At 41.2% G+C, this 25470-nt stretch overlaps 4 protein-coding genes across 11 annotated transcripts; 1 reads left to right on the forward strand and 3 right to left on the reverse strand.

Annotated features, from left to right (window-relative positions):
• Positions 1 to 310: 310 nt before the first annotated feature.
• Positions 311 to 18087, reverse strand: LOC108097588 (protein retinal degeneration B). 8 transcript variants are annotated; one of them, XR_001771795.2, is made up of 14 exons: positions 17770 to 18077; positions 12925 to 13253; positions 12265 to 12409; positions 12012 to 12203; positions 11528 to 11938; positions 10862 to 11196; positions 10122 to 10160; positions 9661 to 9736; positions 8101 to 9321; positions 7903 to 8040; positions 6844 to 7811; positions 6612 to 6784; positions 4153 to 4522; positions 311 to 3865 (listed from the first exon to the last, which is right to left on the reverse strand). XR_001771795.2 is itself a non-coding variant. In XM_017199982.1 (14 exons), the coding sequence occupies exons 3-14, from the start codon at positions 13000 to 13002 to the stop codon at positions 5663 to 5665; spliced, it is 3909 nt and encodes a 1302-aa protein (XP_017055471.1). In that variant the 5' UTR covers positions 13003 to 13253; positions 17770 to 17795; positions 18012 to 18050; the 3' UTR covers positions 5311 to 5662. The 8 variants fall into 8 exon arrangements, 5 of the variants coding, with proteins under 5 accessions (XP_017055474.1, XP_017055471.1, XP_017055472.1 ...); XR_001771796.2 differs by having other exon boundaries at positions 4153 to 5074; XM_017199982.1 differs by lacking the exons at positions 311 to 3865; positions 4153 to 4522 and adding an exon at positions 5311 to 5795 and having other exon boundaries at positions 17770 to 17795; positions 18012 to 18050.
• A 1694-nt stretch (positions 18088 to 19781) lies between these two features.
• On the reverse strand, positions 19782 to 21649 carry LOC108097706 (vitellogenin-3). The gene is made up of 3 exons (XM_017200193.2): positions 21389 to 21649; positions 20731 to 21113; positions 19782 to 20605 (listed from the first exon to the last, which is right to left on the reverse strand). Exons 1-3 carry the CDS (start codon positions 21591 to 21593, stop codon positions 19931 to 19933), a joined length of 1263 nt encoding a protein of 420 aa, XP_017055682.1. The 5' UTR covers positions 21594 to 21649; the 3' UTR covers positions 19782 to 19930.
• A 1186-nt stretch (positions 21650 to 22835) lies between these two features.
• On the reverse strand, positions 22836 to 24282 carry LOC108097707 (probable RNA 3'-terminal phosphate cyclase-like protein). The gene is made up of 3 exons (XM_017200194.2): positions 23363 to 24282; positions 23142 to 23295; positions 22836 to 23080 (listed from the first exon to the last, which is right to left on the reverse strand). The coding sequence occupies exons 1-3, from the start codon at positions 24173 to 24175 to the stop codon at positions 22896 to 22898; spliced, it is 1152 nt and encodes a 383-aa protein (XP_017055683.1). The 5' UTR covers positions 24176 to 24282; the 3' UTR covers positions 22836 to 22895.
• A 28-nt stretch (positions 24283 to 24310) lies between these two features.
• Positions 24311 to 25406, forward strand: LOC108097708 (gametocyte-specific factor 1 homolog). The gene is made up of 2 exons (XM_017200196.2): positions 24311 to 24594; positions 24646 to 25406. Exons 1-2 carry the CDS (start codon positions 24406 to 24408, stop codon positions 24910 to 24912), a joined length of 456 nt encoding a protein of 151 aa, XP_017055685.1. The 5' UTR covers positions 24311 to 24405; the 3' UTR covers positions 24913 to 25406.
• Positions 25407 to 25470: the final 64 nt, after the last annotated feature.

Below are 25470 nucleotides of genomic sequence, written 5' to 3' on the forward strand. Positions count from 1 at the left end.
ATGGCGATAATGATTATTTATTCACATGTTTTGCAGAGAATACATATGTATGTTGATAGATTCAAAATGAAGAGTAGTTTATTGAACTTAATGTATTGTGTTTCGTGTCAGGAATTTAATTTATGATCTCTTGCATTAATAGATAAGCTTCATCACCTGAAAAAAACAATTGTTATTGCTAGATTTTATAGTATTTTAGCTGCCCACAATATTCAATAACAAATGTCAGTCCCCTGAGATTTATTTTTCATCCCACTTTTAGATTAAACCCTCTGCAAATGTAAAATAAACAACACAAATCATTTTTTCACATAGCATGTTTTATTTATTTTTCTCATTTGCAACATCAAATAGAACATTTGTTTTTTGTATTTTTTCTTATCTTTTCATGAACCGCTTTGTTTTCGATTTTGCTTGAAATGATTAACTGATTTAGCCATATCATTCGCTGAAACTCGATCTTTTTCTAACAAACAGCTTACATCGAAAAATATTCTTTACTGTCATATTTCAATTTGTTTACTTTTGTTATTTGTCATAGTCCAATTGCAACTATTGGCTTAAAAATCTTTTCTTTTTGGGTAGGTTTATATATTATATATGCTTGTATATATATTCCTTTCTCTCGGGTTAGCTATCTTTAACTCTTCTGCTTGTCATTCTTGCTTCGCTTCACATACATATATTCTTTTTAGGTTTTTGTAAATAGATTGCATTTGGCTTGCTCCGCGTTTTTTTGTTCTTTTTCTGCTTGTAGATTTGGTTGTCAATAAATAATTTTATATATTTTTTCTTTGCTTCTTTGCCTCGTTCTTCTTTTAATTGTTTACAATCTGAATTCGTATTTGTTGTTCCTGGACTTTTGCACTTAATAATTAAAATATATAACCATGCGGACATATATTCACTTATTCACGTAACAATTGCATTTAGTTCTTAAACCTGTCCATTGTTTGGAGTACTTTGTTCTTTGATTATTTTCTCTCTGCATTAGTCATCGTCGTCATTGTTTGTGGGGGCATTAGCTTATTATCTAAATGGTGGGTTCTCAAAATATCAATACAATTTAGCTTAGCGCTCTATTGGCTTTGGGAGTTCTTCTTTTGGTGGATTAAAGGAGAGGCAAGAAAGACAGTTCTACTAATAATAAACCAGGAATATTTAAGAAACAAACATAAAGACTTTTGGGACATTTAAAAACACAAGGAAAATTTGAGTAAGTAATTTAGCTCTAATAAATCTTTTTCCTGGAAAGTTAATTAAAGTAAACATTTAGCCCAAAAGCTGTAATATACCAGTTAAATAGACAGATATAAACCCTTCGACTCTATGAGTATCTGGTGTGATTTTTCCTAGGACTTGCCTTAAACTTTTATTCCTCATGCTGGAACCAACTTGCTACGTACTTATATAGGATAAACTCTTCGTGGGTAGACAGAATCATCTTACAATCTAGTGGATCTTCCATCGCTTTTTACTTTTTATTCAAATACTCGCTACAAAAAATAAACGTAGATTTTTTTAAATCGACTCAAATGGAGGAAAGAGGAACGTATAGCCGGACAATACTTTTATCGGAACACTTTTGTAGTTAGCTAGCTTCAAAAGTCCTTAATGTAGTTGCGCTAGATAAATATACAGTATATAGTGTAGGTATATAGCCTTACCAAAGACTATAGAATATCAAGATGTTGCATGACCTCAAAAAAATCGTTCTATGGTGGGTCTTGATATGGAGACCCACATGACTTTGCACTTTTAAAGGCAGCTAAGACCATATACTCAATTAGTTCGCCGCGCTTCATGAAGCCCGGTGGTGTTGTGGTAGATGCTATGCCTCGTGTACATGAAGGCCCGGGTTCGTATCCCCGCCGAGCCCCCAGCCATATCATAAATTGTTTTTTTTTCTTTTTTTTTGTGTGTAAATTAATTAATTATTTTATTTTTACATTTTTTTTCAATTTTTTGCTTTTATAATTTTTTTTGCGTTCATGCAAGTGGTGAACAGCCTGATACAATTATACAAGGTAGTCTACTCGGCAAAATCCATAGTCCCCTAATTTAACTTTGTCAAGTAAGTGTGAGTGAAACGGCTACATTGTGCTTCAGTTTGACAAGCAGGGACGCACTGAAAATAAGGGACCAAAACCGAACGACTTCGGCAAGCCGAGTGGACTACCTTGTATAATTGTATCATGGTGAGCAGCAAAATACCCTAACACGCGTATGTACATTCGCATGGGTGAAAATTTAACGACACAATTATCTGAATAAGGAACATTATTAATATTGCACCTAAGAATTCTTTAATTTAATTATTATAAACGAAAAATTATGATTTAAATGAAAATTAAAGAAAATAAAATATTAATGCTTTACAAGTCTGATATACCCTTCTACTATTGTAAAGTGTATAAAGCCCGATAAACTGAAAATTGTCAGCTATGATCAAATTCCCACTTTGGGAACACGACGAATATTAAAAACGAAGACGAAAGCCGAAAGCAGCAGTTCGTCGTGTTTCTATTTTTAGATTTTCCCTTTTCACCCCGACCGACCGCATCATGAAGCTCGAAACAGAAACGAAAAATTTTTTGTATGGGATGCAACATCTTGATATTCTATAGTCTTTGGCCTTACATATACAATTACTCTGCTCTCGTTACAACTATCGGTTTAAACACTTCAATTTGCGTTAATTTAGCAGTTTAGGAAATATCTTATTCTCGCAACTCAACTACTCGATGGTTAACCAACTTCGGCTAAACAGATCGAACTGAATACATACTCTATATAGTTAGCTTCACGTTAAGGTCCCTTTGTATGTATGTACCTTCAATTCTGTTTTATCTGGTTTATATCTGAGATTTATTTTGCTTATTTGTTGTGAGAGAGTTTTTAGTTAACTTGTGTGGACAGCACATAACTGGGTTATGCATACATAGTGGTATATATATATATATAGTTTTTAATGGGTCAGATTCCATGCCCGTTACATCTTCAGGTCGCCTTGAGTTTTTTTTTTTCTTTTTGGTTTTTGGTTTTTGGTTTAGACTTCTAACACGAGGAGTTTTCGGCTTGATCTAATCTCGAACTCAACTTTGGTTTCGGTTTTAGTTTTTGGTATCACAAAATCGGGTTTTACGTTTACACAATATCCAACATCATCAACATCAACTTTCTTCGAATTCAAATTTTCCGATTAACAATTTTAGTAGAGATAAATATACTTTGCTGTTTTTTTTTCATTTTTTAATTTAACTTTTGGTAGCGAAAGACTATCACAATTATGGAGATTTGAAATTTCTGGGCCAGGTAAGAGATTGTATTCATTTTCATGACGATTTTAATTTCAAGTTTCTTTTCTAAAACCCGTTGTTCTTTTTTTTGTCAATTTTACACGCACACATATAGATATATATATATATATATAGATATATATATTTGTAGATTTTTGTTTGGTTTACGGAAGCCGTTAATTTATACTTTTCGTAAGAGTTTTTTAGTGGTTGTTTGTCAAGAAATGCATAAAATTTGCCTTTTGATTTTGCAACGCTTTCCTCGTCTTCGTCCTTGTCCTCGTCCTTGTCTTAGTTGTATCCTTAGTCATCGGGAGATCTTCGGTTTCATTGGTTTGTCCTTCCGTTGTTGTACCTTGCTCGGTTTGTTGAACTTTGTTCGCCTGCATATGTTAAACGCTTCTCTATATTTTGAATATATCTTTGTATATATCTCTTGTAATTGTATTTAGTAGATCGCTTAACGATCGCCTTTTGTTTCGTGTAGTTTTCAATGTTTTTTAATGCTTTAAGTGGTTTGAAAAACCATCAAACAACAGGAGGAAACAGTCTTTCTTTCCAGGTACCTATCAGAAATGGATAATAGAATAATTTTATTTTAAAATCATTAAGATTTAAATGAAAACAAAGAAATATCTAGTGGATCTATACTATTTGCAAAGGTGGTTAAATTTATCTTTTCAAACACCTTTTTTTTTGTTGGTTTTTAGTCAATAGAGACTTCCTTAAAACCCGTAAAATAAATTAATGTATATTCCTATCTATTCAATAATTATAATGTCTGGACTCAGTCTGTCTATATTTTTAAGGTTTATAATGTAGACTATACATAGTGCATATATATTATACTCACCGCGTGACACATTTGACTTTTGTTAAATGTTGTACAATTGTTTTTTTCTCATTTGCATATTTTGTTTTTGATATATATATATTACACCATTGAACTTTCAATATATCGCGCATAGTATATAAATATATATATATGGTATATACACAGATGTGGCATATGGAGGCTTCGGTGCTGTTGTCCTTTGGCTATATACTTTTCGCTATTTCGAAGGGGGTTTCTAAATTGGGTTCTGGGGGATCTTTCGTTTTGTCGGATGGATCTGATCGGATCGATCTATATAGCTGCATCTCGGTTGATCTAGTGGTGGCTCAGGTAGGTCTTGCGCTTCAGGTAACCACTGCGTATGGGTGATGAGAGTCCTGTCTCGTTGCTGTTTATCGATAACAAGGTCGATGGCAGTGTGTGCGTGTGTGGTATGTGTGTGTGTGGGTAATTCGTTTTTGGTTTTTTTTATTGTTCAAGCAATTTTTGTTGTTTTTTTTTTTTTTTTTGGAAAAAGAGAGACAGAGTTATCGTTGAGAAAAAGAGTTGAATTTTGGCTCTAAGTGAGTTTTAAAGGTGGACTCGACTCGTATCGAATTTTCCCCACCTCTAATATGGTGGGTATTTTCAGTGATTTCTAAAAACTTTGATTTTTTTTTTTTTTGTTTATCTTCACAACACCAATCAATCAATAAATAAATAAAATGCTCAGCTAAGTATGCTTCAAAATACTTATAACGTAAAAACTCAAAAAACGTGTGGGGAGTATAGGGAATATTCTAAGACACTAAAACTAACACCAATTGTCTGTATTGTTTAGGTTTTTTTTGCTTCTATCTGTTTACAAGATGCTTTTCATTGCAGTTTAATTGCTCTAAACAATTTATTGTTTTTCGTTTAAGTTGCAATTTAATTTTCATTCGTTGCTTGTTCATGCAGCCTGATGGTGGTGTATTTTGTGTGGAGGTGTGATTGTCGACGTGGTGGGTTTTGAACAGCGTGGTGGGTTTCGAGGCCGTGAAGCGTTAAGCGTTTTTGTAGTATTATTATTATATATATATTTGGTTTTGGTTTTGGTTATCCGTAAATCAAGAAACAAACAAAGAAAAGATACAAATCGTAATCGAAACATTAAAAATCATATATATTCTATATGGATATACATATGTATACATATATATTTTTCCAACAGACCCATTACTGTACTGTTTTTAATTTATTTGGTTTTACATACTGCGGCGTACGTATTCTTTATGTTTTGTTGCATTTTGGCTTTTGTTCGCAATCAAAATAATATCATACAATAATACAATAATAAGGATGGTACATGAAAGCAATAAAAATACTCATAATAATACGAATAACTTATAGCATAATAAATAATACGGCATTTGTTCTACGAGGAACTTAAGACTTTTCAATAAAAATACAATACGATTCGTGGCGGACTAGTTTTGGATAGGATGGATGAGAGACGCACAGATTGCTTCTAGTTTAAAATATTATCTCTACTATTTATTTAGTTCGCCTAGGCGGCTGGCGTGTCCTTTTCAATGGCATTCTCAATCAGCTGGGCCAACAGGATGTGGTTGCTGCTGCTGGGACTGTTGATGTTGCTGCCGCAGGGACTGATGTTGGCCAATTGCAGCTCGAAAGCATTGCTAGTGGCGAATTGGCAAGGGAAAAGGGTGGCGTGATTAGCTTAATTGGAACTGCAGTTTCTCTTCTTTTTTTGGCAAGAGTTTACATTTTTTGTTTTCAGAAGAACGGCGCACAAAACAGAACGTTTAGTGGGATGTTTGGATGGTTTGGGGTTATATCGTTGCATCGATGGCAAAGCAAACAAAGGCTGGCTGACAAAATAAACGGCCATGCGACCCAAAACGAAATCATAAACAAAAAGCCACACAAAATAAATATGTATAAATGTATACACCAACAAAGCGGTTTCCAATGGTTTATAAGTGTAATGCCTTCAGCTGAATCAATTTTATGTTGAGCAAAAACTTTTTAAAGTAGATGCCACAAACATAAACAAAAGTATAGTTTAGTAAAATAATAATTACAATATTTAATAGTTTTATAATTAATCAGCTAAAAAGATTCATATCCCTGTGTTTTTCCTTTGGTAAAATATAATATAGTGCAAGAAACAAAAGTTATCATTTAACAAATATTAGTTTTTGATTTTGTGATGATAGAAATTAACTTTGGTACTTTATATTAAGTTAACCTGAAGTCCCGAACCTAATTACCTCATTACTATTTTGACCAGCTAAAGGCATTACACTGTACACAAAACATATAACATTAGCATACACGAATGCGTTGGCCTATTTACACTAAACACAAACACAGATACAGATACGGATACGGATATGTACATATACAGCGAGGATCGGGCGTTACAGTGGGTGCGCTCTGTACAGTGGATCATCGTCTCAAGCGGCGCCATCCCGTGGCACCCGCCATCTTACCTTCTGCGCCGCGGATTCGCCGTCTGTCCGGGAAGATTGAAGCATCCGCGTGGGATGACCATGCGGGCATTTCCCTTCGCCGGACGCGAACCGCCCACCGCCTGCAAACCGGCCAAGTGGGCGGCATAGCCATCGCTCAAGACGGTGGCATTCGCCTGCAGCTTCTTGCCAACCTAGAAGCAGGACTCATTAATATATATATTCAAGCAGGAAGCAATAGCAATGGCAATACCTTGCCCACAATGAAGATCTGATCGGTGCGCATGCCCACATTCGTGTAGACACTGATATCCTTGCTGCTGCCGTAGGCGGCGGTGATTGAGATTCCGTGGTTCTGCACCAGATTGTTGAGATAGGCCGTCTTGTGGCCGAGAGGATCGGTGGACAGGCCATCGGCGAACGAGATGAGGCCGTGGGGGAAATTGTGCTGGCTCAGCCAGGAAACGACGCGCTGTTGCTGCATATCGGGTCGGCCGGTGATGTAGATGAGCAGGTAGCCCAGCTCCTGCCAGTGCCGGCAGACATCGACGGCGCCCGCTCGCACCTTGGGATCCCTGCCCGTCACCGACATCGAGGCGGTGAAGGAGCCATCGATGCTGAAGACAACGCATTCGGTCAATGGCGGCACCACCGCCATATAGCAATCCACCGAGGTGTGATCGCCCCGGACGACCATCTTCACCGGATAGATGCCATAGCCGAGGGACACCTGATCCGGGATGCTGTACGAGATGCGTCCGTTCTTGTCGGTCACCTCGGTGCTGAGGAATGTCCATTCGCCCGCCGGCGGATCCTTCATAATGTGCACATCCACCTTCTCGCCATGGAGCGTTATCATGTCCAGTGGGCCATACATGAATCGGGCATTCAATCGCTGCTCCCTGCCCTCCTGGACGATCACATCGTTCGCCCGATGATTGGCGGCGACATTTTTCAGCTTCACCGAGGTGCGCTTCTTGATCCACTTCTCGCGCGGCTGTCCCGGATGGAAGGAGGCGTTGTCCTTGTCATCGTTGGAGCCCACAAACGGTATGCCCTCGAACTTGCCAATCTGGCGCAGTATGAAGGCAATCACATCCGGACTCTCCCAGTAGCTGGCGTGGAACAGATGCGGCAAGGCGTGGGCCGGAAAGTTGCTCAATCCCTCCGGGCAATACAGAGCGTAGTCCAGTCGCTTGGTTCCCCACCACTTGTTTTGAACTGCAAGGGGATATGCGATTAGATTCGTTTTCATATAAATTATATGGGGTATATAATGTGTATAATATCTAGCGGATAGCGAGCTTCTTACGGGCGTGGATCGTACTAAGCGAGACATTCTCAATCAGACCCGATATCGTGCTCTGCATCGAGGCGTCCGACAAACGGCGACCGGCCAACAGGTTGTTGCCATCGTTAAAGTGCTGCGGATGCGACTGAATCACCTCCACTGAAAGGTATTAAATATTAATCAAGTATATATAACGCCACTCCTAAATCAAATACACACATAAATGCAATGGCTGACCGTTGCCCAGCGGATACTTGGCGTACCGGGGAACGTTGACCGGTGCCAGAATGGAGAACCTGGCGCTGAGCAGCGGCTCCAGTCGCGAGGCAATCGGATCGGTTGGATGGAACAGATTGTACACCTGGTGGCAGTTGGGCCTCGCCAAAGCGGCCTTGGCATCGTGCAGCTTCCGTGCGGCGAGGACCACCGAAAGCGGCGATCCGAACATGAAGAAGTCGCTCACCTCAAAGTCCAGTTTGCTGGCCCGCGAATCGCTCGACGAACTGGAGCGTCGCCTCCTCGGCGATGGAGCCACCAGCAATCGCTTGGCATCCAAGTCCGCTTCGATGAAACGCTCGTCGTCATCCAAACGCGAATGCCGTGGCCCCAGGGGATTGTGGGTGTTGATATTCGCATTGGGACCGCCACCATCTCCGCCGGAATTCGAGGCACCCGATGCCGTTCCCGGCTGACTGCCATTGGAGCGACACAAGGCCTCGTAGGCGAGCAGCGAGCCCATGGAATCACCCAGCATGACAATCTGCCCGGAAAATCCGTGTCCCTCCTCCGATTTCAAGAACTCGTGGTAGACAATATTTGCAGCTGCAACGGTTTTGTTCACCGTCTCATGGAATTCCGGCGAGGCGACGGACAGAAGTGGTATCGCTCCAATGGGAACATCGGCTATATTCGGTATATCCGCCGCCGAGGGAGATGCATCGAAGGAGTACGGACTCAGGCTGGACAGGATGCCCAGGGCGTCGGTGCAGATCGATGGACACGGCACCATCTTGATGGTCACATGGGTGAGCAGGCTGGGATAATGCTGTCGCATCACCGCCTCGAAAGAACCGCGAAAAGTGGTCACATCCGATTTCTTGGCCGTCAGCTCACTGGCCGCATCCAGGACACTGCCCGCATGGACGACCAGGATCAAAATGGTGGTCGGACACGACGGTGTACTCGGTGATCCCGGCGGCGAGGAGTCGTGACTGCGATCCACGCTGGCCGATGAGCGCAACTGGCGCTTATTGCCACGCTCCGAGGCAACGCGCATCAGAAAGTCCTGGTTGAAGATGCTGTCCTCTTGCCGGGAACTGCCACGCCCACCGCCCACCGAGGCCGCACTCGAGGGACCGCCATGTGGCGGTGGACTGTCGTCGCCCTCGCCCAGCAGCTCCAGGGAACTCCACTTGGCCAGCGAGTTTGTTTCATTGGTATCTGCGGAAAAAAAAGGAAAAGCGTTTAATTTAGTTAAAGGGTTTATTCAACAATTCATTTAATTTAGTTAAGGGGTTTATTCAATAAATGTGCGAATAAAGGGTTAATCTATTTAAGTCGGTAAACGGGAAAATTTAATTGTAGTTTCGAAAATTGTTGTTCGACTTTATTAAATGAATTATTATTTTACTATTTGAATTGTATGTTAAAAGAGAAAAGGTTTTCAATAATCTAGTAAAGAATTTTCATAGGAATTGACATAGGAATGTCTCATTAATTTATTTTTTTAAAGGAAAATTGAAAAATAAAGCTTCGCAAATATAAATTACAAGTGCTTACCCAGACAATCGAAAAATTCCTCATCCGAGTTGGACTTGGAGTCCACTTCCAACCGCTCCATGCGCCAGTTTGCCACCTGCGACGAACGTTAATTCGTTTAATTTATTTATAAAGAACGAGACTGTTTACTTATTTATGTAATATGTATCTCTGGTTCTGCTTTACAATTTACACAAACAAAAAAAAACACCGCTATTGAAAGGCAGAGGTTGGCAGCCAAAAGCTAGGCTAATGGAACTTGGCTAATCAAAACCTGCGACTAAGCAAATTACTAAAGGGAAGTAGGATGATTGCTAAAGGTCACTGGGTAATTGGGTAATTTAACTTTTTGTAATCATGGGATAATGGACTAGGCAAATTATTGCCAATGAAAACGAAAGAGAGGGCATATACAGAGTGACAGAGAGGGGGCGAGGGAGATAGAGATAGAGAGAGAGAGAGAGAGAGAGGGGAGAACTTACATGTCTGCGTGGCGCTGTCTTTGCATGCGGCTTTTTGGACTGATATTGTTTTTGGTTTTTGGTTTTTAGTTTTTGGTTTTTGGTTTTCGGTTTAATGGGTTTAGTTTTGTTGGGATTTTGTTGATTTAGTTTGCAATTTGTGTTTTATAGATTCATTGATTTCGGTTTGGTAATCGATTGTGTTGTAGTTGTTGTCGGTAGATCGAGTTGGATGGAAGGTAAATTAAAGATTATTTGGTAAGACGCAGCACTTTTAAGGGACAAAGCGACGCACAACACTCAGAAAATCGAAACACAGGGACGGTTTACATCAATAAATTAAAGTTCCAAAAAAAAAAAAGTTAATTTAAAGATTAAGACAAGTCCTTAAAACGGTGGTATAAAATATTTACATTTATTTTAGAAAAAAAAAAAAATAGTTGAAATTCATTTGAAAAAATTCATTCTCAAAAAACACAAATACATTTATAAAAACAAACCATAGTTCATTATTCGTTTTAAAGTAACATTTGCATTCAATATAAGATAAAAAACTTTTTAAAAATCATATAGAAAAATCCCTGACATTTCTGTCACTTATCAATGATCCACAAAATATTTAAAGGCTTAAAAAAGTAGTTGAATATCATTCGCTGAACTTGAAACAATTTCAAATCCTTGAGAAAACAGTCACAAAATGGACATCGAGAGAGAGAAAAGACGAAGGACAAAAAGCACTTGAGCGTATTTTCGGTGCTCACCTGAAGATCGAAACTGTGGGCCGATCCCACCGGCGAATGGAGGGCGCCCTTTGACCCGAACTTGGCCTTCTGGGCCATCTGGATGCTCTGGGAACGCGACCGCTGGGCGGAACCACCTTGGTTGGTGGCCGAGAGATCAACGCCCGTGCCAATGGCATCGTTCTCGTCCTCGTCGTCGTCCTCCTCCTCGCCCTCCTCCTCATCCGAACTGGCTTCCGCACTCGGCGGCTGTTGGGTCACGATGGGCGGTACGGCGGGCGCGGACTTCTTCCGCTCGCTGCCCGTCGTCGAGGCCGCTGTGGCCGCCGTGCTCACATAGGGTTCCGATACGCTATCTGAAATGGATAAGTTCCACAAACAGATGATACAGTGACATTTCGAGGTTTTAAACTGGGTTAATTTAAAATAATACATGTTGGCTTTCCTAGTTAATCAAATCTGAGGTATGTTCTCTACTCCTTGAAATTACAAAAACAAAAAAAAAAACAAAAAACATTTGCATGGAGCAACGAACTACGGAGTTGCTCCCTATAATTCAATCTATTTTTTACTTAAAACTTGCGTAAGTTTTTTCTTTTTGCAAATACTGTTACAATTTGGCAAGGGTGTGTGGTGAGATGGATGTGCTTGATAGGATTGTGGTGGTGGTGGCCACTTGGGACTGACCATCGCTGCACTCCTCGCCGCCGCCCATCTTTTTGGCCAGGGCCAATTGCGTTTGTCGCTCCAGCTCGCGGATATCCTCGATGGTTAGGCCGTGCCATTCATCCTGCCACGCCCACGCCTGCCGATGGGCGCGCAGCATCATCTTGCGCAGCGCCACGTCGTGGATGAACTTCTCCAGCTTGGTCTGCATGCCCCAGTAGCGGAACTCCACGCGGCAAATCTTGTAGGCGGTCATCAGGGACATGTTGCGTGGCGTCGGCTGCTTCTTGCCCTTCACCTCGCGCCAATACTCCTCCAGCCAGTCCTCGCCCAGGGGTCCGCGGCCCGTCTTATCCGACACAAAGTGCTTGGGGTCCTCCTCCTTCACGTAGTCGCCGCCCCACAGCTGATCCTTCACGATGTCAATCACATCTGTGGGGTAAAAAACATGTGTTAGAAATGGTTGAAAGACAAGTGAAGAAGGCTCTCTAGAATGTTGACTAACCAACTATGCGATTACGCAGATCGCTGCCGGACAACTGGAAGACATTATCCTGATAGCCATTATCCGGATAATAGTACGTCTCGATGTCCAGCGAGAACTTCTCCACAAATGGGCAAGTGTAGCGGGTTCTGGTGTAAGGATAAGCATTCCACGCCTCCTCCTCCACAGTTAAAGCGCTCTTGGGCAAGAGACCTTTTTAGAAAGTAAACAAATCAATCATTTTAAAATATAATATTCTGAGTAAGTGACTTACTTTTAATCCAGCCCGGTAAATGATTGCCCACATGGTAGATCTTCTTGGTGTATTGGCCATTTCCGCCGGGTCCGTCTTTATATGGCTCATTGATGATTATTTCGACGCCACTGCCCTCGCCATGACTTTCCTCGCGACTTTTTTTCTGTTCAAATGGGAAAACAGTTTAACGAGATCATTATGATTTACACAAATAAACTAAACATCTATTTTCGAACAGTTTCCTTTGAATGCGCTCGATAAATATTGGCAAATAGCAAATATTTGTAAATAAGTCGAATGCACAAAAGCGGATAAACAATTCTAGACACTTTGTAAATCTTATGACGGTCAAAGATTATGTTTGGAAATTGTTGAACTTTTACTCCGGATTCCGGAAACATGGATCTTTTCAGCTTTTGTTTTATAATGGTGATGTGAGCTAAACCTGTTTTGCGACTGTTATTTACTTGTTGTGGATTCTGAACTATTGATCCAATGACTACTATTAATTAAGATACATCGAAACCAATCAACCGTAAATTGCCTTTAGAAACTATTTTTAAATGCTTCTGTTTTAGGCTGATTTTGCTGGTAAACTGTTTCATGTTAGGAACTAATGAGATGAGATTTTCTTTCTTTATTTATGGAAAGGTTGTAAGGATGCAATTTTCCACCTACCGCTATCATGTAGAGCTGGGCGATGCGGTACTCCTCCACGGTGAGTGGCAGGGGGATTCGGTACTCCTTGATCAGCATGTTGGCGGCGTGAAGTGTGTAGTCCTTTAAGTCCCTTCAAAGGTGGAATTCCCTCCCTCTGGCTTCGGTGGTTGTGCTCGAATGGCGACGGCGACGGACTCTTCCGACGGATCCGTCCACCTCCTTTCCGGCTGCCTCTATTGGCTCTCGTTGGCTGAGGGAATGGCAATCATCGATTGCCGCTGGTCATGGCTGGATGATGTGCGGGGTGACGCTTTGCTGGCGGGCGGGGTGGGCACCTCGTCTATGACCTGAGCAACCGAACCGAATGCGGAACAGGGAAATCGGAAAACGAGGCGAGGTTAGTCGATATTTTTCCAGGGGCTGGAGGTGTAGAGCTCTAGATGTCGGTGTTCGGTGTTCTAGTTGCTATGGCTTCTCCCTTGTGTCTATGTGACATTTAACTGAATGGACAACCTGAGCACTGAAAACCGACAGCTCTATACGATACGATATAAAGTAACTTACAAGTTAGAAACAAACTTTCTTCACAAATATTTGCTGAGGAATTTTTAGGGGCAAACAGTTTTTAAGTTTTTTTATTGGTTTCAGAAATGCAAACAGCTAAAAGTAAAATTTTTAATATGTTTACTAAATACTAAGGAATTTTAAAAATACGCGCACAAAAGAGCTAATAATTTCGTCTTTAATTAACCACTAAACGAGCTGAAAGCTGCTAACGTCAGACTATTAAAAAACAAGAAAGAAACATTGTTGAAGCTATTAATTCTGAATAATTGACTTTTAGAAGCGAACTAATGCTAAAAATATTTTCAGACCAGCAAATAAGGAGAATACTCACACGTCTTAAAATAGACTAAGAAAACCCAGAATAAAGTTTTAATTTGGTAATTGTGAGAAATTAATAATAACAATTTGCAATTACTTGTGCAACCATTTCTTTAAAAAATAACTTTGTAAGCCCGGATATATATAGTTGAAGTTATTACAACCCATCCACTTTTTTTTTGCAATTTTTCTAGGTCACTTTCCGGTGTCCCGCGTGTCAAATGGGTATTACCAACGCGTGAGCTCCAAATTGTAAATTACCATTTTATTTATTGATTTGGAGTGACAGGGAATGGGGACATCGACATGGGGAGGGGGTAAAGTCTTTGACAGGCACTCCAGATAATCAGATGTGACTGGAGGGCTCTCGGGGATTTGGAAGCGGGACGAGAGACACTGTCAATTAAATGACAACAACAAGAAGTGAGTGTCCGATAAGGTCAAGCACGGTCTCGCATTTCAAAACAAAGGCCAGTGCTGTCCGGTCGACCTGTTTTCCCTACAGCTTTTACTATATGGTAAATAAGTAGACACCTACCGATACATATGATCCAATGAATTTTGTAGTAAATTCACATATTTTTTATATTCTTAGTAATAAATCCTGATTTCAAATTAAATGTAGTATCTTATAAATGAATATTTTCTACATTTTTGCAGTGGCCAATCGCTATAATTGCCATCACTGACTACAACTACGCTTAAATTCAGTTTATCGTGCATAATTTCGTTGGTGTTCTTACCTTGAACCATTTCTACCGTCCCTATCTTTTTTGCTAATTGGATTTATTGTTGACTGCTGACAACAGCAATACCGTCACATGGGCAGTGAAGATGGGGGAAGGGGGGGAAGGTGAAAGGGAGAGGGGGGATATATAGGACGTCTGACGCATTTGCATCACATTTTGACCTATTGGAATGTGACATAAACTTTACGGAGTGTGGGTTCCGTTTTGTGGGCGGCTAATTTAGGGTGGTGGGTGGTAAATGGCCAGACAAACACGTGTTAAAGTCGAGTGTTGTACAAACACAAAAGGGCGATTGGGGAATTATCATTAATGCTGATAGTGAAGTGATAAATACCCGTGCATGAATATTAATTAGGTTTGCATTAATAAGGGTGGCTATAATTACAGTAAGTATCCATCCGTTGGATGAAACTTTCGAAACAATTTGAGTAGACCACTTAATTATTTGTTTAAAAAAAATATATGACTTGATTATTTGTAACTCAAGCAACCTTATAAAATGCAACAGTTTCCCCTAAAAGAATACAAATTTCATTTTGGCACACTTAATAAGTAATTTAATACCTATTATACAGTTTTTAATGAGCGCTTTTGTTTCTCTATTGCACGCTAACTTTTCACATTTAATCCAACTCCACTGTGGTTACAAGCTGTCAACTTTTGGCGCTAATGACCTTCATTAGACTCCTAATCTGTTTAGATCTTATCTTGCATTTATCTCGCCCACAAATTTGTCCAGCTACTCATTAAATGTTATTGTATTCCCTCTTCTATTTTATGGATCCCAAAAGAGCTTTCTTTTTCATTGGAGCTCATTGTATGACGGTCTGGAATCTAAATTTATGGAAATAGTAATTTTGCACCTACATATGTTATAAGGTCCATTGGCGCACTTGCGTTTTTTTTATTCAAATGCCAATATTACTACGATGATTATAACTTCAAATGATTTCCTATGTTGTTACTTATTAATTTTCGCCACAACATACATATGTGGAAGAAGGGGCGATGCTACAAGAAGAGGCACAATGAAGAAAGGCAGTCAATCAATAATTATTGGGCACAGCGAGAGAAGAGGGGGAAAAAAAAACCGTACACAGACATGCACATGTTTATGTCATGGCAGTTACATGGCAGGCCTTAACACAATCGTAAGCCCCAACAATATGGCCACCGCTTTCTGCTGCCTCCCCCTCCTCCCCCCGCCCCTTTTCCCCTGCTTTCTCCGCCTGCTCCTCCTCATTCCAGTTTGCCTCCCCCCATCCCTTTGCCTCCTTAGCATAATTACATTTTGTGACACAGAAAATGCGGCGACAGATTTTCTTTTCTACCCTGGATCAAAAGTTATTGAAAATGGAACAACTGTACATATTTTAATAGTGATCAGCGTGAGGTATGATGGATGCTTAGAACAGAAATCCTGTTTAAAGCTCAAAAAACAAAACAATTGGACAACAATTTACAAGCATATTTTGAGCTTATCAAAGATAAGCAATCTGAACAATCATGATGAGAAAATGCTTTAGAGTGATAAGATTTATTACAGCTGAGCTTCTTTTATGGGTATTATAAATAAATGGGTTTCCTTAAGTCGCAAGACAATAGACTTAATTTTGCTGATTTTTATACCGCATTCCGACCCACTGTCCATCAATAAACAAATTACAAACACACACATGTGGCTTGGCTATAAAAGAGCTGGCCAAAGTGCACGTAGCCTTCAATGTGGTTGTGTTTATGATGTATTTTGTCATTTAACAATTTTTTTTATGATGTGACCAAAGGGTAAAGTAAGGGTATACACAGAGAAACAATTTACAAAAATAGAAAGATAATTTAAATGCATTACTTCCGTTTAATATAAACGTGATCAAGAAAGCTCTCAATTGAATAATTTAATTAAACTCAGCATTTTAAAAACAAATAACTGTTTAAAAAACTTCGTATCGTCAAGTTATGGATTTTATTTGTATATAGACATATGGTTGCCAAATTTTCTTTTGTGTAAAAACAAAAATTGAAGATGGGTCGAAATTTCATGGTTTTATTGCACAAAACCTTTTTTATGAAGTCTGTAAAACGGTACTCAAACAGTGCACGAATAAATATGTATGCCAAAAATAGGGGAAATAAACTTGCACAATTGAAGCGGACAACAATAGCAAGCTCATAAATAAATTGCCATGGTAATTGACCAAGAAATACAATACAACAAATAAAGGTGTAGAAAAAAGTGCAAAAACGGTAATAAAAAGCAACAAAAAATAATAATAAAAAAAAAGGCGCACTCAGGCGGAAACAGCTTAAAGTGTTTGTGGGACAGAGACGGAAATAGTAGAGATGCAAAGAGAGCAAAGGTTAAAAAAACCTATTTAATCCAAGTCTCAAGTTTAGTGAGCTAAATTAAATGGAAAAGAGAAAAATAAAAAAGGTCGAGCTCACTCTCTCTGGCTCTCTTTCCTTTACTCTCATTTCTCTTTCCCACTTTTCCCCTCTCCCTCATTCCTTGAAGCACACCTGTGGCACGCTTTGTGCTTATTAATAATTTATAAATACCACAACTGCTAAATAAAAACACAACAAACGCACGCATAAAAAAGTTTGGTGCCACAAGAAAAAAAGACTTCTTCCGGTTACTCTTCTGTGCGATGTACTTTAAATTCAACATAAATTAGGTATGTTTTTAAACAACTTTTAAAAATATTTTTTGTTGAAAGTAATAACCATTATTTAAGATATGTGATATATCGCTTTTTTTTAAGGCTGATTTAATTTTTATATTTTCTTTATGTGTAAGTCTTCAAGCTGCATGGTGTTTGTGAACCAAAAATCGTACACTTCTTTTTGTTTACGGAAAAAGGCAAAACCAGATATAAAATTAAAAAAAATGAAATCACAAAGCTGCGAAAACCCAAAACAAAACAAGGCTTTACGAGAAAATTACGCATGGAAAAATCTTATCACAGACTTGTTGTTGTTTAGAGAAGAGAGCAAAAAAGCGCGTTGAGAGGTAGGAGAGGGCTAACGGGACCTTGAGACCTGGCCACAGCCAACACACGCACACACACGCAACGCAGCTTACGCATTTACGCAGAGCAGCAACCACCCACACACACACTCACAAACACTGTTATCCCTAACTTATTTAGACCATTTTTTTTTTTTTGTAAACTTTGAAACAAACAAAAAAAAACTGAGAAAATAGCACAAACTTTCAGGGGCAACTCACATTTTTATCATTCGCAGGCGGGCCAGCTGCACAATTAACAACGAAAGAAGAAATGCCCAAACGCAAAAAAAAAGCACAAAAACAAAATATACAGTAAATATTTGCTGGCTCGATGGGGCGATTAACACAATTTATCTATTCATTTTCTTTGGGCGCTTTTCCAGGCCGCAGATGAAAAATGTTTTAGCGTTCGTTGTTGCCTGCCTTCCGTTTGCTTATTTCTTTTTGCAATCAAAACGTACACACTGAAAAACAGCACGCGGCGACGATGTTGCGACTCGGCTGCGTTCGATTTTTGAAATACTCAAAATAAGCCAACTACTGGACGCCAAACTGAGCCAGTGCAGGGTAGAAGTTTCTTCGGGTCTATCAGTCCGTTGGGGCGCTGGAGGCGCTTTTTTCACAGAAACTTTACATTGGACGTTTTCCCAAACGGTTAAACCGAAAATCCCAGAGAGCGCAGCCCAAGAGATCCACCCGAACGTTAACGGACTAAAACCGAACCAAATCAAACGAAGCGAAGCAAAAGCTAGAGAGAGCAAAAGAGAGCGGCAAACGCATTGGGCGGTTCGAAAAGCGGTTAAGAAGCAAATTTCTTGAGGTTTGAAACCACTTATTAATTTATTATTATTATTATTATTATGTTTAACGTCACATATCTAGTAACCAGCAGAAGCTTGTATCTTAAAATCTACCTTGGATCTCTAAAAATCTACCTTCCTCATAATGATACATTTAACCGCAGGTTTATTAGAAATTTAATTTCCAATATTTACGAGTGCACCTTCGAAATCGGATCAAAATTTATGAAATAATGGGCTATGGGGGCTGTTTCGAAGTACACTTCTCCAAGTCTACGGACAAATATATGAGGTAAACAAATTGGTTTACGCTTTTAAAATTAAGTCTTTTGGAACACCCCTACTTTTTAATTGTGCGCAACAAAAGCGCGCGAGAAAGCGCCAAATATGTAAATGCTCGCTCGCTCTCCCTCTCTCCTCATTTCTTTTACGGGACGCAGCTGCCGAGGCTAAAAAGGGGGTTCCGTAAATTGGATTTATGCATATCGGCCAATGAATAATATAAGTGTAATTCCTGCAAGAGACTTGGTGGGCCCCACGAAATGCCAACGTCCCGGCGTCCTTGTGCACTCTCTTCGGGAGAAAGGCGGTGAGAGAAAAGGGGGAGGGGAAGGTTGCGCGAGCTGCAAACTTTGCAAAAAAAAAAAAAAAAGATAGCGAGAAAGCGTTTCTAGGTGTACGGTGATAAGCTTTAGCTATTACCGCGTATTTTGCTCCGTCAGAGTCAAAGCAAACATGTCACGACATGCACAAACAAAGGACGCCAACTGTTGTCATTCAGCTCCTGTCACTCCAGCTCTCGCTCTCTCTTCGCTCTTTTCTGGCCATTTTTTTCGCTTTCTTTGCTAGAAAAGGTTTGTCTATTGCATATGATAAAGTTCAACTTTGACATTTACACCGCGCATGTCCGAAAAATAGCTGAACAATTGAGTTTGCACAGGTTGGCGAGCGATGTTTAAACGTGTAAGCGCTAACGGTAAACTAAATGCCACTTTTAATTGAGTGCATATCAAGTGGCACCGGGCACTAGTTGGCCCACTCCCACCCACTTTGCAGCACTCTCTTCTCTCCTTTCTCAAGTTAATTAATTACTTGCACAGCTTGTTGAGCATCAAGTGTACTCCTTGTTAAAGTTTCTTTCAGCAGCATTTAAAGCAGCACAAAACCTACAAAATAATTTTGTTGTAAAAAATTTAACATTTTCAAATACTACTAAGTATTTCGACTGCACATATGTATGTACATATGTATGTATGTGGTATGTATGTAGGTGTCTTGATAATTTATAAAAATTAATTGTTTGCTTCATTTATCATTGTTTTTTGGGCATCTGCTCAAGATCACATAAAAGAAATGTAGTGTTTTTTTTAACAGATGTTAAATTACATATGTATGTATGTATGTACATCTGTGTTGATAAATAACATTACGTTTTTAGAAAATTTGCAGGTTATATTTTTATGGGATTTTATAAAGTTTTTTGTTTTGTGCTTGTTCTATGAAACTGCTAACTAGACTACGTTTTCCGGGTGGCTCTGGGTATCAGATCGAACTGCCTGGTATTTCATGGTCCATTTGCCTTAGTTGCTTTCGTGGTGGACACCGTGGTAGGAGGCCTGCTTCTGGGCGGGATTACGCTGGCCGAAGGGGCTCTTGGGGTTGACCTCCAGGATGTAGTCGCCGCGCAGATCGTAGTCGGTCTGGAGACCCATGTAGGCGCGCTTGCCGAAACCGTCCTGCTCCTTGTACTGCTTCAGCGAGTTGGCGGGAACGGCGGGGAAGTTGCGCTCGCTGCCGGGACGCACGGACTCGGCGAAGTAGCGAGTGGCCCGGGCCACGGCCTCGATCACATTCTCGGCACCGGGAACACCAACGGTTGGTCCATTGGGATAGAAGTCGACATCACCGCAACGGATAGGTGTGCCCATGGCGAAGGCGGAGGTGTGGATGGCATCAACGAAGTCGGCATCGCCGCGGGAAAGGCCACCCAAAGTCTGGGGACGCTTGGACAGGACCTTGGCGGGATCCAGACCGGTGATGCGACGCAGCTTGTGGCCAGTCTGGGCGGTGAACTTGTTGCCAGCAGCTCCGGCCACATGGGCACCGATACCCTGACCGATCAGATGGACAATCTCCTGGGGCACACCCTTGTTGGTCAGCTCGACCAAGGTCTGGCCGATCATGGCGCCGGTGTTCTGCACATCCAGCATTGCGTACCGCTTGAAGGTCGTCAGGGTGGAGCCGAGGTCAATGATCTGCGGTTTGAAACATAATGAAGTAATTACCAAGATCAAAAAGAATAAAAACGGGAGTGCAACTGGTCAGGATTGGTAACCCATTAAATGTTGCATCGTTTGGAATGTATCCTCTCTCTACTCACGATCAAATCGCCGCTGGCGGACTTGGCCGACTTCCACTGGTCGGCGGCCTCCTCGCTGCTGGTGTAGTCGTAGTCGCTGCTCTTCAGCTGCTGCTGCTGCTCCTGGGCGTTCTTCTGCAGCTGCTGGAGGTTGTACTTCTGGACGTAGGCCTGGATCAGCTGGCGCAGGGCCTTCTTCTGGGCGGGACTGTTGTGGGGCAGGCCGGTCAGCACGATGGTGACCTCGTCCTCGCCGAAACCGGGCTGGGCCTTGGCCGTGTCCACGTAGTTGTTCAGCTTGGCCTCCACCTTCTGGCCGTTGGACTTGACGATCCACACGGGCACGTTGCTGGGGCTGGGCACAAAGCTGGGGGTCAGATCGTGCTTGATTTGGCCAACGTGGTCTGTGAGAAAAAGGAAGATAATAAGAGTTAAATCAGGAAAGGCTTTCAAAACATCTTAAGTTATTAAAAATCGTATAGGTAATGTTACAATGTAATTAAAAATATATTTTTTAAGGACGTGTTTTCTATTTTTCAATAAAAGTTCAGACAATTTGTATTAAACAAGTGGTGTTTAATCCCTACCATTCTATTTAACACCTATTTCTGATGACTTCAAATCTTTAACTATCTTTTAGCATTTCTAACTTCATTAGAGATCTGTGAAAACTACTTACAGATCTTCTCGATCAACTTGGCGCCCTGCTGCAGGGGCTGGTTCTCCAGACGCTCCCAGGTGATGTCGTTGAGGGAGGGCACGTTCTCCAGATCGGAGGCGGTCAGCCACTTGGTGGGCTTCAGCTGCATGTTCGAGGCATCCTTGGAGGCTTGGGCAGCCACCACAAGGCAGGTGGCCAGCAGGCACAGGCGCAAACTCATCATTTCGGGATACCGGATTTGGATCAGATCTGGCCAAACGTTGAACGACGATTGATGGCTATTCCCGGCCAGACTTGTGGCTTATATAGCTCCGATTCCGATGGCTGTGCGAACTATTTTCTGCTGACCACAGGAAGTCGGCTGTCTGGCTTCTAGTTTTTCGTTCTGCTGATCAGTCGCCGGATTTAAACTGCAACTCAAGGGAAAATTACAAAAATCGATTTTTTTCGCATGGCTTCTACTATCACAAAAAGGTTTTTGAACCTCTTCACACTTGGCGAAAAATTGCAGATGAAAAAAAATATAGCCCATTCATAAATGATCGCGGTGGGCTCACGATAATAACCACAAAAAAAGCACAAATTCATTAACTGCAATAGGTATGCCAATTATCTAGGCAAAAATCCCACATTTATTAGAATTAAAATTCTTTAGGTCCACTTAAAAAATATTTTCTCTGCACATATTTTGTAATCCCGGCTGATTAATAAACTTATATAGATTTCTTGATTAGGCTTGACCTGGCAACAAACTTGCAACACCTGCGTCAAATCGGAGACTCATCCGCAAATGTGACCCGGCATTGACCTTTAGCGATTGGAACCCGGCCAAATGCAAATCAATGACCCGCTAAATAGAATATATATTAAAATCATGCAATTTAAACGCATCTACCTTTGTTGGCAGCACAACGTTTAAAGCCAAAATTGGATTTGTTATTATTGGACTTTATCAAAATATAAATACATTGTTGAAAAGGTAAATACAATTTTATGCCGAACTCAACAAAAAATAATTTGGCTTAAGTTGCACAAAGTTATATAACATAAAAAATACAAATTTATTGTTTACCCACTTATGGTAAATATTATGGTTTATTAAGTAAAGCAAAAAAAATTACCAACAATGGAAAATTATTTTACCGGAAAATTTTTGCGTACTCGTCATTCTGAAAATGAAACTTACCATTACCACACAGACTTACTCTTAAATGTGATACTGAATTCCTGGGAAAGTTTTAACTCCTTAACACCGAAAATGTTTAGCTTTGCAGTTCCCTGGCTGGAAGTTCATCGCTACACAAATAGCCTCGCACTTTCGGCCAGAGCTCGCTTTACTTTATAGATCCATTAACTGCAAACCTAAACAGATCAGCGTTTAAAATTAAACTAAGTTTTACTGAGGATAGAAAGCTATTTCCAACACAGGAAGTTCATCGCCAACTTGATAAAAATCGGGTTTGAGTTCAAATTGTCATAAAAAAAATACAAGTTTATTCTTACAAATTTAAGTCTAGAAAACAGTTTATGTAACACGCTTGTTAATATTTGTGTAGCCAATCCCGACACAGGCCATAAGGACCTTCTGGGCTCCCCGCACATCCTCCGCCTCGTCCTCGTCCTCCGCTTCGGGATTCTCCAGCTTGAAGGTAATCGAGAAAAAGTCGCGCAGGTGTTGCAGAAAGTGAACCGTGTAGGTCGACAGGGCACCTAAACCAAGTTGAACAATTAATGCATGACCTTTAGAAGTGAAGTAATCTTTTGTAAGTACCTGTGAGGAATTTGGAGACATGCTTTTGTCCCAATGCTATGTAAAGTGCAGCCAGCCATTGGTAACTGGAGTCCACGCAGCCACCGCGGTAAATCTCGTCCAGTAAACGCATGGCGACCTCCTGGCCCAGATCCTCGGGTATGGAAGGGGTGTCCTATTGAAAAGCGGGAGTTTAGTTAACAAAACGATCAAAATTGTACTGTGGATTTGCGCCAACTTACTGACTCCTCCCTTGTGTTGGAACAACAATCGGCGGCGAAGCAAACGCCGTCCGTGGTTTCCGCAATCAGACAGATGCCGAAGCCGGGTGAATTACCAGACAGCTTGCCCTTGTTCTGATCGGTGTAGATATAGACATCGGGCAGGAATTTAAGCATACAACCCTTGGCCGCCTCCACAGTTCGATTGGCCAATGCGGGCGACACTTTGCAGGCATAAACGGTGCCACGAATGCGTTTTACCATCCCCTGCGACTGGAACTGGATGGCTCGCAAGCTCTTTCTCACCGGGCAGCGGAAGGAGATCTCCCCGCCACCCAGAGGAGCGGCTCCACGGCGAATCACCTTCAGTTCGAGGCCCTCGTCGACGAGGAGGAAACGCTTGAGCAGCGATAGCGCAGCACCCTTGATGTGATCCACTGACGGCGAGTCCTTGCTGTTGGTCACGCCGCGCAGGCTGCACTGTAGGGGATTCTTACAGAACGGACCCAAGGCAATCAGGGCGTCCAAGTAGTAGCCAATTCCACGCTGAACACAGCAGTCGTGTTGAACCTGACCGCCGTGCAGTAATCCCGGCGAGAACATGACACTTGTGCCGGCGGGATTCAGCTCGATCTTTGTTCCATTCGTGATCTTGTCCAGCAGGCGTATCAGACTTATCTCGTATTCCCGCAAACCGGGCGCTGTCTCGTCCTCCGAGCGGATTTGGGTGATCTTTACCGGTTTGCCAGAAAGGCAGGCGAGGATTAGCCGCTGCTTGAGAAAGTTGCTGCCGCGGTAAATCAGGCAATTGCCCTCCTGGGCAATGGGCGGCATCTTGGATTAGCTAACTGCTCAAATTATTTAAGATATTTCTCAAAAACTACAGTGCACGTGCGTTGAAAGGAGATAAACAACATCAATCGGCGGGGTATCGCCTATCGATATATACACACGCCGTCTGGCAACGCTTTGTTTTTCAGACCGCAATCTCATTTTTTAAGTGCGCCCATTTAGAGAGGGAACATACACACATCAATTTTATTTTCGAACAAAAAGTTTTGAAAATGTCTGAAAAGTACTGTGGCGGTCCGAATTTCGAGGAGTACGTCGTTTGCCCGTACGATAAAGTCCATCGCATAATGCCCACCCGCTTGGCGTATCATTTAACGCGCTGCGCCAAGAATTTTCCTTCCTCCAAGATGGTGCGCTGTCCATTCAACACAACCCATTTGCACTCCGTTACCAATATGCAGGTGAGTTTTTCAATTAAATAAACTAGCATCTGAATTAATACCGACTTGCAGTTACATGTTATTGACTGCCCCGACCGTGCGGCCTTAGAGCGCTACAAGCTGCCGGACTCAATGCCGCCTGCAGAGCCGCGTCCCTGTGAGTTTAATATTGCATGCTCGGAGGACTGGGATGCCGAACCGCCAGCGCCCACATATGATCCCAAGAAGTATTGCGAAACTGAATTGGTAATCCGTAATCCGCAGGGAGCTCCGCCCGCAGCCCGCCGCCAATTCCGCGAACGCGAGCGGCGTCGTTTCCTGGAAAGCCAGCGATTCTAGATCTTATATTCAACAGTTCTTACATTTAACCCCTCAGATGAAGCCATTGTTTAGGTTCTTATTTTATAAGTAATTTGACACCACACAAAGAAGCGGCGCCGATTTGCCATATGTAGGTGCTTTTTTTTTTAGCTTTAGTCAGCAACATTTTTTCTTGTTCTTTTTTAAATCCAGAAATTCGGAGAAACAGTTCAAATTAGAATCATCCATTGCTTTCATATACATGAACTATAAGTATAATTTCAAAGTACACTTGCGCCAAACGGTAAATCAGAAAGTGTTAATACATTTAACCGCAATTTCCAAAAAAAGAAACGGATCTTCGGGTCGTTGCCACCCTATTGTGGAGCAGTGCCTGAACAAAATTGAAGTAAAAAACAATTTATTTGTAAGCTTTAATAATAATATAAAAAACTTCAATTTGGAAAACTTCCTAAAAGCTATTAACCTGTTCTTTTTTAGACAATAAACAAAAGATATTAAATTGGAAAAAACTGGGGGATACCCAATTTTCATTTGGCATTGCTGCCGCTTTTACAGAAACAGAGTAACCAGAGG

The sequence above is a fragment of the Drosophila ficusphila genome, unplaced genomic scaffold (genome assembly GCF_018152265.1).
Source record: "Drosophila ficusphila isolate 14025-0441.05 unplaced genomic scaffold, ASM1815226v1 contig_197, whole genome shotgun sequence".
NCBI classification, from domain to species: domain Eukaryota; kingdom Metazoa; phylum Arthropoda; class Insecta; order Diptera; family Drosophilidae; genus Drosophila; species Drosophila ficusphila.